The sequence below is a fragment of the Neodiprion lecontei genome, chromosome 4 (assembly GCF_021901455.1).
Source record: "Neodiprion lecontei isolate iyNeoLeco1 chromosome 4, iyNeoLeco1.1, whole genome shotgun sequence".
Taxonomy (NCBI): Eukaryota; Metazoa; Arthropoda; class Insecta; order Hymenoptera; family Diprionidae; genus Neodiprion; species Neodiprion lecontei.
In genome coordinates this window covers 22,635,926-22,650,174 of record NC_060263.1, presented here as the reverse complement: position 1 = coordinate 22,650,174, position 14,249 = coordinate 22,635,926, and the positions used below count along the sequence as shown (strand labels likewise).

At 39.0% G+C, this 14,249-nt stretch overlaps 1 protein-coding gene across 4 annotated transcripts in view; it reads left to right on the top strand.

Moving 5' to 3' along the window:
* Window positions 1-14,249, top strand: part of LOC107218368 (GTP-binding protein RAD) — a 50,020-nt gene that overhangs the window by 23,138 nt on the left and 12,633 nt on the right. For 3 of the 4 annotated variants that reach the window (XM_046737417.1, XM_046737415.1, XM_046737416.1), the window contains exons 3-6: window positions 2,177-2,434; window positions 2,930-3,145; window positions 8,698-8,780; window positions 11,239-11,428. In XM_046737417.1, coding sequence (XP_046593373.1) covers window positions 2,177-2,434; window positions 2,930-3,145; window positions 8,698-8,780; window positions 11,239-11,428 — 747 coding nt within the window. Of the gene's footprint in view, window positions 1-2,176; window positions 2,435-2,929; window positions 3,146-8,697; window positions 8,781-11,238; window positions 11,429-14,030; window positions 14,097-14,249 lie in introns of all 4 variants that reach the window. The other variant, XM_046737418.1, reaches the window with a different exon arrangement.

Sequence of the window (14,249 nt, the reverse complement as noted above, 5' to 3'; positions counted from 1 at the left end):
CCTGTGGTCGCACGTTGAGTAATTATCGAATTAATATATTCGTTCTACGATGAAATTACGAGACGATATCACTGCACATCAAATAATGCAAAAAAAAAAATCAATAAAAATATTTGACTTCCGAGATGGAGTCGCGTTGATGAACAATCATTTGCGGACGCTGTGTGAACATTGTAGCTCATTTTAGCAGGACGAGAGTCAACCTGATACCGGTTGCCTTTTTCGATGGTGTCTATATCTGTACCAGAAATCAATCAGAAAAAGATACTTGACTGATCAACTCCACTCAACTGGACACTTCTAGTATGAATAGGGACATCCTGTAAAGGAGAAACGAGTATCAGGTTGACTGATGAAGCAAAACGGAAATTTTTAAGCAATGTCGGGAAATAACCGTTTTCCTGCGATGCTCAATCCCGAAATCCAAGAATTACAATGCAAGAAAAGGTAGTCGAGGGTGATTTAGCGTTACTCTACGAAGTTGGTCACTTGACTATAGAATTTTTCACAAGATAATTTTCTCGATTTTCGAACGCCAGATGCTGGATGTATGAACATTTCAGATTTCAGCACGGTTTACTTCGGCCAACACGGTATAATGGTGCTTTACGGCAGAGTGGTGGGTTTACCAGATGATCAGATGATTGGACAAGTTATTTTTTTTTAGCAATTATCAACGAGTTCGATTCGTAAAATTAATGTAATGGAAGCAAAGAATGGCTTCGAGAGTACCGGATCGTTTGAACGGCCCTGGCTGTGCGAATACAAAATTGAGAACAACGGTGTGCAGAAAGAAAATCCAAATATCGTGAATGACGTAAACGAAGACAATCACGGAATAATTAAACATTTTAAAGTACACGGAATACGAAAGAATTCAGGATAAGATATTAAAATGGGATAGAGAGCAACTTGCCACGAGGTTACTCAAGGCAAGATGTTAAATAATAATATTTTGTATAATAGTGTGAGCACACGTAGAGAAAATTCGGAATGATTTACGTCGATACACTTTGACTGTATTTACTTCAACCACACTGACGCGCCAGGCCTCGACGATCGACGGAAAATAAGTGAATATAATAAAGGCGGAGCACTTCAACGAAGCATCGAAGCGCCAGACCTTGACGATCGACGCATCGTACTTCAGCAGATTGGAGCGAATGCCGCCAATCCGTCGACTTAGAGCTGGGGCAAAGGAAAGGGAGAGCTATAACGCGGCGGATTGGCGGAATTCACTCCAATCTGTTGAAGTACGATGCGTCGATTATTATTCACCTATTTTATGTCAATCATTGACAGAAATAGCATCAACTCGGAAGTTGACGTAATTTATTCCAAAGCAGTTGACGTGGAACACTTCAAATTTTCTCTCTATGTGAAGTCAGCTCTTTCGATCGTGATATCCGTGCGCAAAGTGCTACTTTTTTACACGTTATATCGAAATAATTTTACTTTTTGTACTCGTATCGAAATGACCTGACTTTACGCACGGTGTGCCTAAAGCATTGTACATAGCATTTTGCGCACGGGAATCACGGTCAAAGAAAAATAACTTTCGATACGCGTGTGTAAGTTTTTACGCATTTGTATCGAAAAAGAACCGAAGGGCGAGTGCATCCCTGTCAGACAAGTTATAGGAATTTTTGCGTTTGACACGCGTGTCGGGCTGTATTTTTTGTTAGGCTTGTATAACGAAGTGTTTCCTCTTGTGCGCCAACCGCAGACGCCGAAAACAGTCTGTCGCAAACACGTGCGAGATATTTCGTACATCGCTGACGGAGTAGGAGTGAAAAGTGCGCGTGCGCACGTTTTTTCCGCACCACCAGCAGTGCGAAAAGAATATCCTCGCACGGTGTGAGCGAACGGCTACTTTCGATACTCGTGAATGGTGCGCAAAAGAAGACTATCCGTGTATGGCTAGCGAAAAGAAATTACTCTAGTGCTACAACTTCTGGTTTTTTTTTTTTTTTTTGCTAAAACTGACGCCCTGCAACTCTTGATTCTTTGTGGTCTTCTTAAGCGAATAGGCTCAGAAGAGAATAAAATTAAAAATGGTTAGGGTCGTGGCCAGATTGGGATGGCTTGTGTATAACCATACACATGTATGAGGACGAGTTGATTAGATTTTTAAAATTCCGAATTAGAAAATTAGAATTAATCTTCTTTTTTTCAGCCGCTGCACAGCACAACCATCAGGAAGGGGGTGTAAAGTCAGCCCACTGCAACAGCGAGCCTCGCCTGTCGGAGAACGATGTCAGTCCAGGTCTCAGGAGGCGCAACAGTCGTCGCGGTCAAAGCATGCACCATGCCCACCATAGAAAGAGCGCTGCTTTCCTTGACGTGCCTGATACACCGGCGCAACAACCCCAACGCGAGGAAGGCGAAGATGAGGATAGCTACAGATTGCGCAGTTTTAGCCTTACCAGCAAGGGTGAGTCTTTTATTTCGTTACCGGTCGTCTCGGCTCTTTTCAGAATTAGATCATTTCTTCCAGGGGAAAGTTCAAACTCCCGAGCTTTTGAAGATCAAGGTCAAAGAGCCTCCACGAAAATTGCCCGTTTTGGGATCCGCGCGAATTTTTACGACAAGGGCCAAATGATACCTTATGATAACCTAATACTGTTTTAACATCCCCTGAAGCAGGGTGTGGCTTTACTGAATTATTGTAGGGGTATACGGGTATTTTTGACAACGAATGGAAATTCAGCGTAAAAAAATTACACGTGAATATGATGATCGTCCTTTCAAATCTGATTTGTTTTTTTTTTTTCAGTCTTTAATCTCGTGAATATTTTCATGGGACATTAGTTTGACTGAACTGTAAAACCGATACGAGTTTGAGGTTATCGCGCACCTGTAGTACGATTAATGAACTTTCAATTAGTGAGAAGCAGAATACTTCATGAACATAATAAACGTTTTTCAGGAGTCATCAACAGAGGCGACTCGTTCAGAAGGAGGCGTTCACGTTCGAATTCCTTGGTTCCTGCCGAGCAAGAAACTGTGCAAGCGAAAGCTCCATCATCGACGGAAATCGTCTCGTATACTGTTGCTATTCTAGGTACTCAAGGCGTTGGAAAAACCGCCCTGATCAGCCAATTTATGACTAGCGAGTGCATCAACGCCTACGATCGTCAAAAAGGTTGGCTCATAAAGGTTCTAAAGTTGAAGGTTGCTGGTTCCAGCTATCCGGAAATACATTTACATTACACGCAGAAATGAAGAAGTGGCACGGAATTTACGAAATCACAATAATAAGATAGTAGAATTCATGCCATTTCGTTATTTCTGCGTCGAATGAAAATGTGTTGGAGTATTTTTGTTCAAAATTGCATATAGAATGGAGCTGTTAAGCCCTTTTTCGTGTTTGATGTACGAGGATTTCGATATGACAACGTCGAAATCGACTAGGGCACCCCCTTATAAAAATCCTTTTTTTTATAATTCTCGGAAGTGAGAAGCAATATTTGAAAAGACTTTTTATATATTCGAACAAAAATATTTTCTGTTGTTACACTGAATAATTTATTTACCCTTTAGGTCAAGAAAAACAATGTTATAAACTATTTCTACATAAAAAAAAAAAATGGACATCGTCATATTAAAAACAATACTCGCACATTTTCTTTCGTGACTCGTATCATTTATCGGAATTTACTTGAAAATTTTAATACAGGGACGGCGTCAAAAATTTGTTGCAATAGCCAGAATTATTGCGAAACGTTTAAATGTCAAGCCTATGCATGAATAAACTTTTTTGACAGTACGTTATGTGCACAAGTGCAAGTAAAACTTTCCAGAATCAATTCACAAGGCGGAGAAATAGTTTCCAAATGTCTTGTGACAAAATTAACGGACCCTAATGAAATTAAGCTAACTCGCAGGGACGATTAGAACTGAGCCAATCCGGCAAGAATGTTAGAACCAATGTAAACTAACTTGCTAAAACGGTTAGAACTGATTGTGAGCCAACTCGCCGAGAAGCCGACTGATTATTCACGAAACAGACTGTACCGATTAGAAACACTGGGTGCACATTAAAGTTCCGAACTCCAAAAGTCCCGAATACCCTAGCGTCCCAAAAATACATTGTGGTGCCCGCGCATTGTCCCGAATGACAAAAGTCACGACCGCTCGGCGTCCCAAATGGCAAAAGTCACGAATCAGTATTTACCGAGATAAAGCAAACCCGAAGGAGTCTATTCTAGTTACAATAAAATAGCCGATGTAGGAAAGTCCAAATAACGCGTGATGTCTTCGTTATATTATTTTTATTGAGAGAATGTTTCAGTGATTAGATGACGTAAGCGATATTTCCTGATTTCAGACGGTAGTATTTTTGGTTCTAGAAGGTAAACCATTTAGAACTAATGAAGACAAGGAGCAAAGCTATACGTAACCTAGTTAATCGTCAACTTGAGGTCGACAACGAAGTGGTCGGTAACACTCCACGATCAGGATCAAGGGACTGCTGTAGAAGCGAAGGAGATCCATATTGGCTTCATCGATATTGACCCGCATCCAGAAACCTTAATTTATTCGGTGGTCGGTGAAGGTTCAGAGAGGTGGAAAAATTTTCAAGCTTTGGCACATCGACAATACGACATGCCTTATCACAATCCACTGGCTCCCACTTTCACGATTTGTCACACAACGACTTATTAGCATTTTAAGTGAAAAAAGTTATAAATTAGCTAACCAGATGTCTGAGCAACAAGGTGAGAAGAGACATTACACGCTGACATTGTTGTATACACTTTTTTCTCGTTACATCTCCTCCATTGCGCTCATAATCAGTGGAAGCATTCAACTTAATTACACCGTGCGTTCCGTCGAGTTGGCTTAGTTATAATCGTCTTGGTGAATTAGCTAAGTTCTAACATTCCTGCGAAATTGGCTCAGTTCTAACAGATCCGATGAGTTAGCTTAGTTCCAACCGACCCGGTGAGTTAGCACAGTTTCGTTAAGTACCCCTCGAAATGATTCCTTATTCGAAACTGTTATGGGAGGAAACTGCGGTAGAGATCACAGATTAATCGAAGGGAACGGAAAAAATTGTTTTAAAATATTCTTTTGACAGTTGAAATACGTCACACACTGACAAAATCAATAAGCCTACCGCTGAAACGATTGATCCAGCGTTTCGGTTGTTTCACGACTCACAGCACGCAGAAAAGCTGACCGCTAGCTATTTCACCCACGATAAAATCGTTGATTAAACTTTGAATACTGAGTACTTGAGGTAGTTGGAGGTTATTGCGTTGACGCTGATTGATTATTTAATACTTCCATTAAGAAACGAGAGTGTAAAGATTTATTGCCTTATGCTAACCGTCGTTTTACAAACAGTGACTTGGTTTGTCAGCAGTGCCAACTTCTTAAAGATTACTGTAACTATAGCAGATTTATGCGCTACCGGCGCGTGGTTACAAATATGATAAATGACACCGTAAAAAATCAGTGATATAAAATGGCGTCACCATAAACTTTTCGGTTCAGCGCAGAGACGACAAGAGTAACCTTTGCTTGTTAAACTTTTTAATTGGCTATCGGGTTTCTACAAAAAACCTTTGTACCACTCCAAAAGTTGTTACAAATATATATAATTTTTGTTTAGTATCTTTAATTAGGTATAATGTTCCTTTATGTAGTCAGGAGGTTGCTTTAATTTTGTGTTTAACGCAAAACTCATGGATTGGGTCTTCGAAAGATCCTTGGCCAGAAGAAATTTTCGTCGCAGGTTCAAACGGAAAGCAATAGAATAGATTTTGGACTAACACGAATAGACAACACCAATCTATAGCAAAAAATACCAAGAACACCACATTTTATATTATTTAGAACTAGAACGGCTTCCATTGAAACCTTACTACTAATGAACGAGTGGTTTGGCCAAAAAGCTTTTCGTTAGTAGTAAGGAACGTTTGAGTAACGATAGCAAAAATTCAGAAAATTTCGTAGAGATGTTTACCAAACTTCTTTCATGATCCATTATCTGAATATGTATACGACGTATATTAAAGGCATATTTCAGTGGCAGAAAGTTGTATTCCAAATTTCGTAGAATTTCTCAAGAAATTACCGAGTAAGCGTCCGCGATATTGAAACCGTAAGTTCCAATAAGTTTCATCAGACCTTTGTCTCGATATGAAAAATTTACTCTCAAAATTTAATCCCAATCTCAGTAAAATCGGTTCAACGTCTGGAATCCTGCCAACAAAAATCTGACTCGTTCGCATGCACACTGTGACGCAAATTTTTGCTGCACTTGGCCAAACCGGAGAAGCTGCCAAGTACTTACCCCGTTCACAATAATTCAGTAACCTGCGATGATAGCTGAAATATTATAAATGATATCAAGATTTTGTTCGGCGCCTGGCGTGGTGAACACACGCCTAACAATCTGCATCGTCCCTAATCGAAAAGCAATTGAAAAAAAATTCATACATTTTGTACACTATCGATAAGAAAAAATGAAACAAAAGAGTGTGAACGTAAGATAAATGATGATCAAATTTTGAGACTGAATTCGCTACTCGCGAGTCAACCACAAAACGCCAGATTTCGAAAAAAAGAAATTTATCGGCAACAAAAAGTGCGCTTGAAAATCTACTGAGGTCTCTAGCTCGCGGAATAAAACAACCTAAACTAGTCGGTCTTACCTAATTGCGCTAATCGCTGTGAGCGAACAAAAGCCAGATTAAATACAAGCACTAAACGGGATTTTGGTGATGAAGCTTCCAACTTAACTACGCAAGTCGCTACAATAAAATGAAAACAAGAAAAGGAAGAACAATAAGATTAGTCGAAAGCGCTCTTTGCGACCGTGCTTGCGACTACCTCCGCCGTAGCAACTAGAACTTAATCGTCACCGAAAGCGCTAATCGTTATCTTAAGCCGAAACTAATTCACTACCAGCGCTGATCGCAGCGTAGAAAAACTGCTATGATAATCGCGCTAACCGCAGTAAAGAACACAGAAAACGGTCTTCGATTCTATCCGACTGGAAATGTCGTGACAAATCTTAAGGTAACCTATCTCCAACTCAACTTAAAATAATCGTGACGCATCCGGAACCTTTATATTTATCGAAAGTTCTAAACTGGTTTAATGCTTCGCCGAACGCTCACACGAAAAAAAAATTTAATGTATTTAGATTTTACATCTGTAGTGGTGAGTATATGGAGAGCATTTTTTTGGAGTCAAATCTACACCAATTTTGGTAGATCTGCGTGTAAAGCATATTGTAACTTTTACTACTGGCTTTGTAACTCTTATTATCGGATTTGCAAATCTTGCCACTCGCCAATTGCTGTAGATTTAAATCCAAAAAAGCGCTGTTCGTATATTCACCACGGGAGATGTAAGATCTACAATATTTTTCAATGATACCCAACCCATACTTTAAAGGTGACACTTGAAAAAGACGCTAACGTGATTCAACCCCGTCCCACAGAATTTGGCTGATCACAACTAACGAAGAAATTGATTCTGCTCGAAGCCGTGACTCGATTCCACAATTTTCAATAAAAGGAAACTGACTCTACGTTGTATCGCGAAACTCAGGTCACGGCCACCAAGCACAGAGATCGGTAAACGAGTTTCGAGTACTCTTCGACACGCAAAATCCAGAATGGTTAAGCCGTTTGCCGGCATGCCGTTACTCTACGTCTCTGGAAATTCGATTGTAGGAAATTAAATCAGCGCTCACCGCTCCGCAGTCATATATACCGGAAACTCCCGGGTTCCCTCGTATTTCGTCATAGGGATCTGACCTTTCTCGCCTCCCGCAAGCGAAATTCTGTCGTGACTTCCTCCAATTGAAAAAGTGCGCAGTGCTCGAAACCATCGCCAGGACAAGAGTATCGAACTTCGCTAAGTAGAGTCGTGCAGTGACTCACTCAAAGTAAACTGAAATTAAAACAATTAAAATTATTTCCTTTTCTCCCAAAATTTATGACACGTCATCTGAACCAACAAGAAAAACTTAGCCCCAAAACTTTTATTGGTAAATTTTCCTATTCCATCTATGAATTTCATTCTTGAGCCAAAGCTCGTGGCAAAATTACGTCCGCTTCGGCGCTTTTTAAGACGATTTCAAAATTTCTATCTCTATCTTTAGTTACATATATATATATATATATATATATATATATATATGTTTTAGAAAAAAAATCATACGTGTTAGCTCATCTTAATTTTAGAAACGTCACTAATTATTGTCTGAAAGGTTTTACTGCTGCACGTGTGCTAAACTGATGCATGTAGGTACGATGATATAATGTGAATACGACATTGATTGTAATGGTGTAAATATGCATTAACTAAATATCAATCCAAAATTGGCAATAGAGGTAGAAATTAAATTATAATAAAAGAGAGACAATTTAACATACTGGAACCTTGCGCACTGACGACATAACAATCTATTCTTGTGAGCGGTAGGCAAAATCCTTATGAAATTCTACCTGTACGTCAGGATTTTAATATTTTTGCCTGCGTCACGAACCTTATTTCTACAGGCTTAAATATCGGCGAAAATGACTTTCCAAATTATTCTTTTTTTTTTTTTTAAATAACCCTTAACTGTGGATTACTGAAAAGTATCACAGTGGATAATGTGAAAATAATTGTACTTTGAATTGATTATCGGAAAACTTCGGGATAATGTACATTTAATTCTATGTGTTACAGACATACCAAGTGAACAGTCCGTCTTCATAATGCTGAACGGTGAAGAGAGCGAATTGAGATTTTTAAACATCACAAACCCGAAGGTACAGTCCTCATCGTTTCACTACAATTTCTAGTTTGAAAATTATTCGCTGTTCTCACGAAAGTTTTGAATATCGCAGTTAATTTTCAATTTGATTGTCATCAAATAGTATACATAAAATTATGATTTTAGTATTTCTGCTGCTTCATGGACGTGAATAGTAGCAAATTACCAACGCTTGCACACTGCTCCATTTCTATTGATTAAATTGTACTAATGTATAGAAGAAATTAGCCTAACACTTATCGTTTGAACATTTGCAATTTTATTTATTAGCAAAATAAAGAAAACTTCTTGCGAAAAATCTGAAAAAATATTGAAAAATCTGATGTGGCATATGAGAATGTTTCAGCGACCATCCGTAGTAAAATGATTCTCGCTTCTAGTTTTTTAACGTTTTTGTTCGGACAAAGATTGAAAACAGTATGAAGGAAAAATATCCGCACTCCTTTCTGACGCACGATTTTTCAGAATATTTTCAGATTTTTAAATCGCGTCGATCAGTAACATGATATTGAAAGTTGGAGAACATTCAAAGAGTGTCAAAAGAATCTTAAAAAAAATGAGTGTCTTTCAAAGTGCGAACAATCATATCCAAAATCACGGGCCAAATCCGAGAGGTCAAGGTTCAGACCCAGGTCGAAATGGCATGGGCTGCCTCATATATACACATACGTTCCTTCAGAATATTGGGTGTTCGTGCTGCTCGTCACGATAACCGTTAATTATTCTAGTTCAGTTATACTACTCAAGTATCGAATATAACATCAAGCGTAATTCTAAATTACATGTGTACCGTACGACAATTTTTACACAAGTTTTTGTGAAATAAAATCAATAGTCAATTGCTAATTATTGACACAATCAAGTGCTAACTTGTCGGATCGCAATTTCCATCGCAACTTTTATTTCCTACGCTTCGGCCATATGCGTGGGAACAAAAAATATTTCGACAGTAATCGTACAAGGTACAACGAGCTTTTTGAAGTTATTTGAAAAAAAAAGAAATCCAGGCGCATGCGGAACATAATTCGCGTAGGAACCAGGTGAAAACCACTTGTTTTGTAGTTACTTATTACAAACTTCACTGATGTGAAAATTGCTCAATTTTCAAATAAAAAAATTTGCCAAATTCGTCGGGGATGCTTACTTTTAGCATGGACGGTACTTAGGACGGTCGGGACGACGAACCGGCAAACCCAGCGACGACGGCTTGCCTCGTCGACGCACGAAGTTACGCACATTATTTCGCGCGTCGGTGAACCCAACTAGTGTTTTAGCCGCGAGGCGAACGACCAGTGGCAGCACCGACCGGTTGCCCGCGTGTAACACTTAAGGGGATGCTACAGTCAGTCTTTACCGACGGAGTAAAATGCCACTGTTTTTTAATATCATCGACGCCTAAGCAGCAACGACGTGAAAATCCCGTAGTCCGTTCAATTCTACGTACAATGCCGAATAAAAACATCCCGAAACTTTTTAGCTTCGTGCGAGAATAAAACCACGAAATATATTCCAGCGATCGTGGATTTTATCCACCATTCCTGACACACACTTTTGTCTTCAACTTCACTTCAGTTGTAACAGCCAACTGATTAACTTCTAATCCATCCTCCGTCAAGTACGCTTTTAATCGATCTTTTATCAAGTCGGTCTACTTTTATTCCAACATTCAACTAAATAAATTCTACTTCGCAACCCAACCAGAGAAACTCTCAATTTCAAGTACTACATATTCCAAAATCCACTTCGTTCAACTACATATTTTTTACACTTTGAACTGTTTCAATAAATCATTTATACGTTCAATTATAAATGTTCCTTATCTCATTTCCCATTCTCTTCTTCATTCCCTAAGCCGACAGCAGCGACGAGATCAGATTCAAAGATATCCGAAATAACAAACACCAGAATTGAGGGGTTCGAAAGTGCACATGTAGCAAAGAAAATCCTAGTATGTAAAATCGAGCATTCTAGTTGTTCGCATGCGTTAACGTCATTGTACTGCACTGTTCGGAAATTGAGCAGTTTACGCACGTTCCACAGACTTTGACAATCGAATTCTCCAAGCAAAGGTTGGAAGAAAGTGTTTTTTCCGTTCGCCTTTGGCTCGTACTGTCAACTTTGCTACCCGAATTTGTGCCAACGCAACAGACGCCTTTGCGACTCACGCGTAAACTGCAACCTCATCGGAAATCATCCGCTTTCCGCACTTGTAACACAATGTACCATTTAATAATCGATTCGATTTACCTAACTATTCGTAAACGTCTCATAATTGAAAAATTTTCTGTATGATATCGATAACGTGAACGAGTACAATCAATTTTCACTTAACTTTTGAATCCAACATGCACTGTTAATAAAAAATTCTGAGGAGTTACGGCATTCTCTGAAGATTATTATTTTCGTATCGCTGTTCCAACAATACCTATTTATTTAATTCTACCATTTTTCAGGCGGAGTTGGATAAGATATCACAACCTGGCGCATTCGTCGTGATGTATTCAGTTATTGACAAGGCGTCTTTCCAACGAGCTGAAGAATACTTGGCATACTTACACGATCAGGATCTCCTTCGAGGAAGGCCAGCCATCTTGGTTGGTAACAAGATTGACTTAGCTCGGTCAAGAGCAGTGTCGTCGCAAGGTGATTTAATTTTTAGAATATCTGGATTTTTAAACTTTGTCGAAAACCTCACACCTTTTGCATTCAACATGTTGTTATACTCGCGTAAATCACTATTACTGCAGATTTTTTAAATACTCCTGATCAGAGTAGTTAATCGAAATTTTTTTTTATCATATTCATAACGAAAAATTTTGAGACTCCCTCTGCCAAAACTTTGCAGGGTTGCAGGATGAGTGAAAATCTTTGACATGTTATTTTTCATACCGACATCCTATCCTCAACGTGAAATAAACCATGAAAATAAAACATCTTTCATTGTTTGGCCTTCCACGTGCATTCAAACGGAAGTCATCCGATGATATTTTGCCGTGATAAAGTTCTCCTCAGAGTTTTCGTGGTTGTTAATTCCGAATCCAAAGTCCAAATTTGGAAATACAGAGTGTTGCACCTGAACTGACAAATCGACGTGATAAAAGGTAATTAAAGTTAATGAAAAATTTTACCATAGCGTTTTCAAGCTCTCTAGTCTGGAATTTGAAATTGGATTTATTGCATTCAAAATGTTAGATCAACTTTATCGAAATTAGATGGCATCCAAATTGGGTCTGAACGAGTCAATTCATCATTTGAAGTCCATCATTATGAATTTTGGAATTCGGAAATCGAATTCGAGTTTAGCGACACCATAAAACTCTTAGGATCACTTTGTCATGTTAAAATATCAACAAATGATTGCCGTTTCGGCCTGCATAAAACGCCGAGAGTCATCAAATTTTATTATTATTTTCCTCAACCGTACTCAATTTTTGACTCTTCTTTAGCCTGCTGTAGGTTTTCTGTAATTCTGAGACTGCTAGATTGAAAGTTCTCTCGTAATTCTCGGATGTAATCACCATAAGTGTACATTGGTGCTGGATCTTATTCTTAGCGACGTTGATAGTTCAAATCGCTATCCGTATACCAGCTCGAATGGTGTAAATCTCGTCGCAGTATGCTGCGTCTTGTTATATGTAAGCATGGCATAGGGTAATCATTCGTCCCAGTTGATGTGTTCCTCGTCTACGTAACGCTTCATACATTCCACTGATGTTCCATGTAACGCCCCAGAGCTCCTTTGGATTCGGGTCGATGAGTCATCGACTGGATCTTGTCAATCATCTACGGTTTGCAAATATTTTCGAGGCTGTTACACAGAAAGTTCGTACCTTGATCAGTGGGTATTTCTTGCGGTATTCCACGTTCGTACACAATCCTGGTTACGAAATGTTTTAGTACAGTGTTAACTTCTTGGTTTGAAACAGAAATTGCCATGCTGTACTTACAATTAGTTAAATAGTCTTGGAACCTGTTTTCTTATTCGGCTTCCGTTCGTCGTGTTACGGTATTTAATGCACTCTTCTCGAAAGGTTGATTCAAAATATAAGTTCCGAAAATTGTACGTTTCCGTCTTCCTGATAAGTTAGTTGTTTTGCGAATTATCGCATCTCGATATTTGCTCTTTGACACACTTTTGATTCTTCCGATCGTTCGGTTTGCTCCTTGATGAGCTCGTATGGATGTGTCGAAGCACTCGTAGATTACCTATCTCGTTCTTCTCCCGAGTATTCATATTGCGAATTAATAGAGACAGTTTTTTCTTTTCGCTGATTTCACCTCACTTCACGGCTGTGCCTCAAGGTATCTGTATTAGTATTTGGCTTCTTTGCCATGTACTCGATCACTTTGCGCGATTATTGTGAAGATCACGAATCAATGATATGAAAAATAAATGACAACCAGCAGTCAAATTTTTCAACTGAACCGCCAATGTGTTCATAACATTGCAACACCCTTCCTCCAATGATGCGTTGCGAATAGGCAGCTATTTACTGAAGAATTTTATTTTTCAAGCACTTGACGAGGTCTTCCAACACCAGAGCTCGACTTGGCTAGTCATTCGGATTGTAACTACAAAATGTACCTAAATTTCCGACACCCCCTATCATACGTTGTGATTCAGCTGTTATTTGTTCACGAATTTTATTTCCAATTTTATTGAAAAATCAGCGAAGGCTCACGACGCCAAAACTTCATTTATGCAAATTGTTGAGCTTGAAATACAATCTTCGGGAGGCACAGAAATCCCGTCAAACAATATTTTTTGCCCCAGGGCTCCAGCACTCTATTCGTCCGTAGGCTAGCTCCAATCACCGCCGACTTTGGCTGCTAGCTTCAGCGTCATAACTTGTGTCGAACATGTGAAAGCAATTGCTTGATTTATTATTAACACTACTGTCGCTTCCGAAATTTTTTTGAGGAAAGAAGGGAGCAGGGAGAGAGCATAGAGAAAAAAAAATGATTTTCCCGCCACGTACCTTGCTCGTTGAATCGTGTTTCAATACCACTGTACAAAACAGCAAGGTCTGACATGACGACGCATACATGCCGAGAAGTTGTACTTGCAATTTTTCATGATGATTTCACGATGAAAAACGGCGATAAGTTTTTCGTGTATTTTTAATGTAAGATAATTTTGGTACTGAGCGGCTCCCTTTACATTTCAAATGGTTTGTTGCGAATTTCATTACTTTTATAAGAACACAATAAAAATACCGTTGTACAGTACTCTGTATAAATTCAGATGGTCCGTTCAACCATACCCCTGTAACTGTCGAAGGTGGATCCCACTGATATTCAAATGAAAATGGTAAGCAATGAATTTTCATTACTCTCAAGATTTAAGTCTCAAAATTAACACCTCGAAACCTGGTCGGCTGTTTAATTAATATTTCACGATACAATGCCTGCGAAACGTGATTTTAAGATGTTACATTTGCTGCCATTAATCGTAAGATAGTTC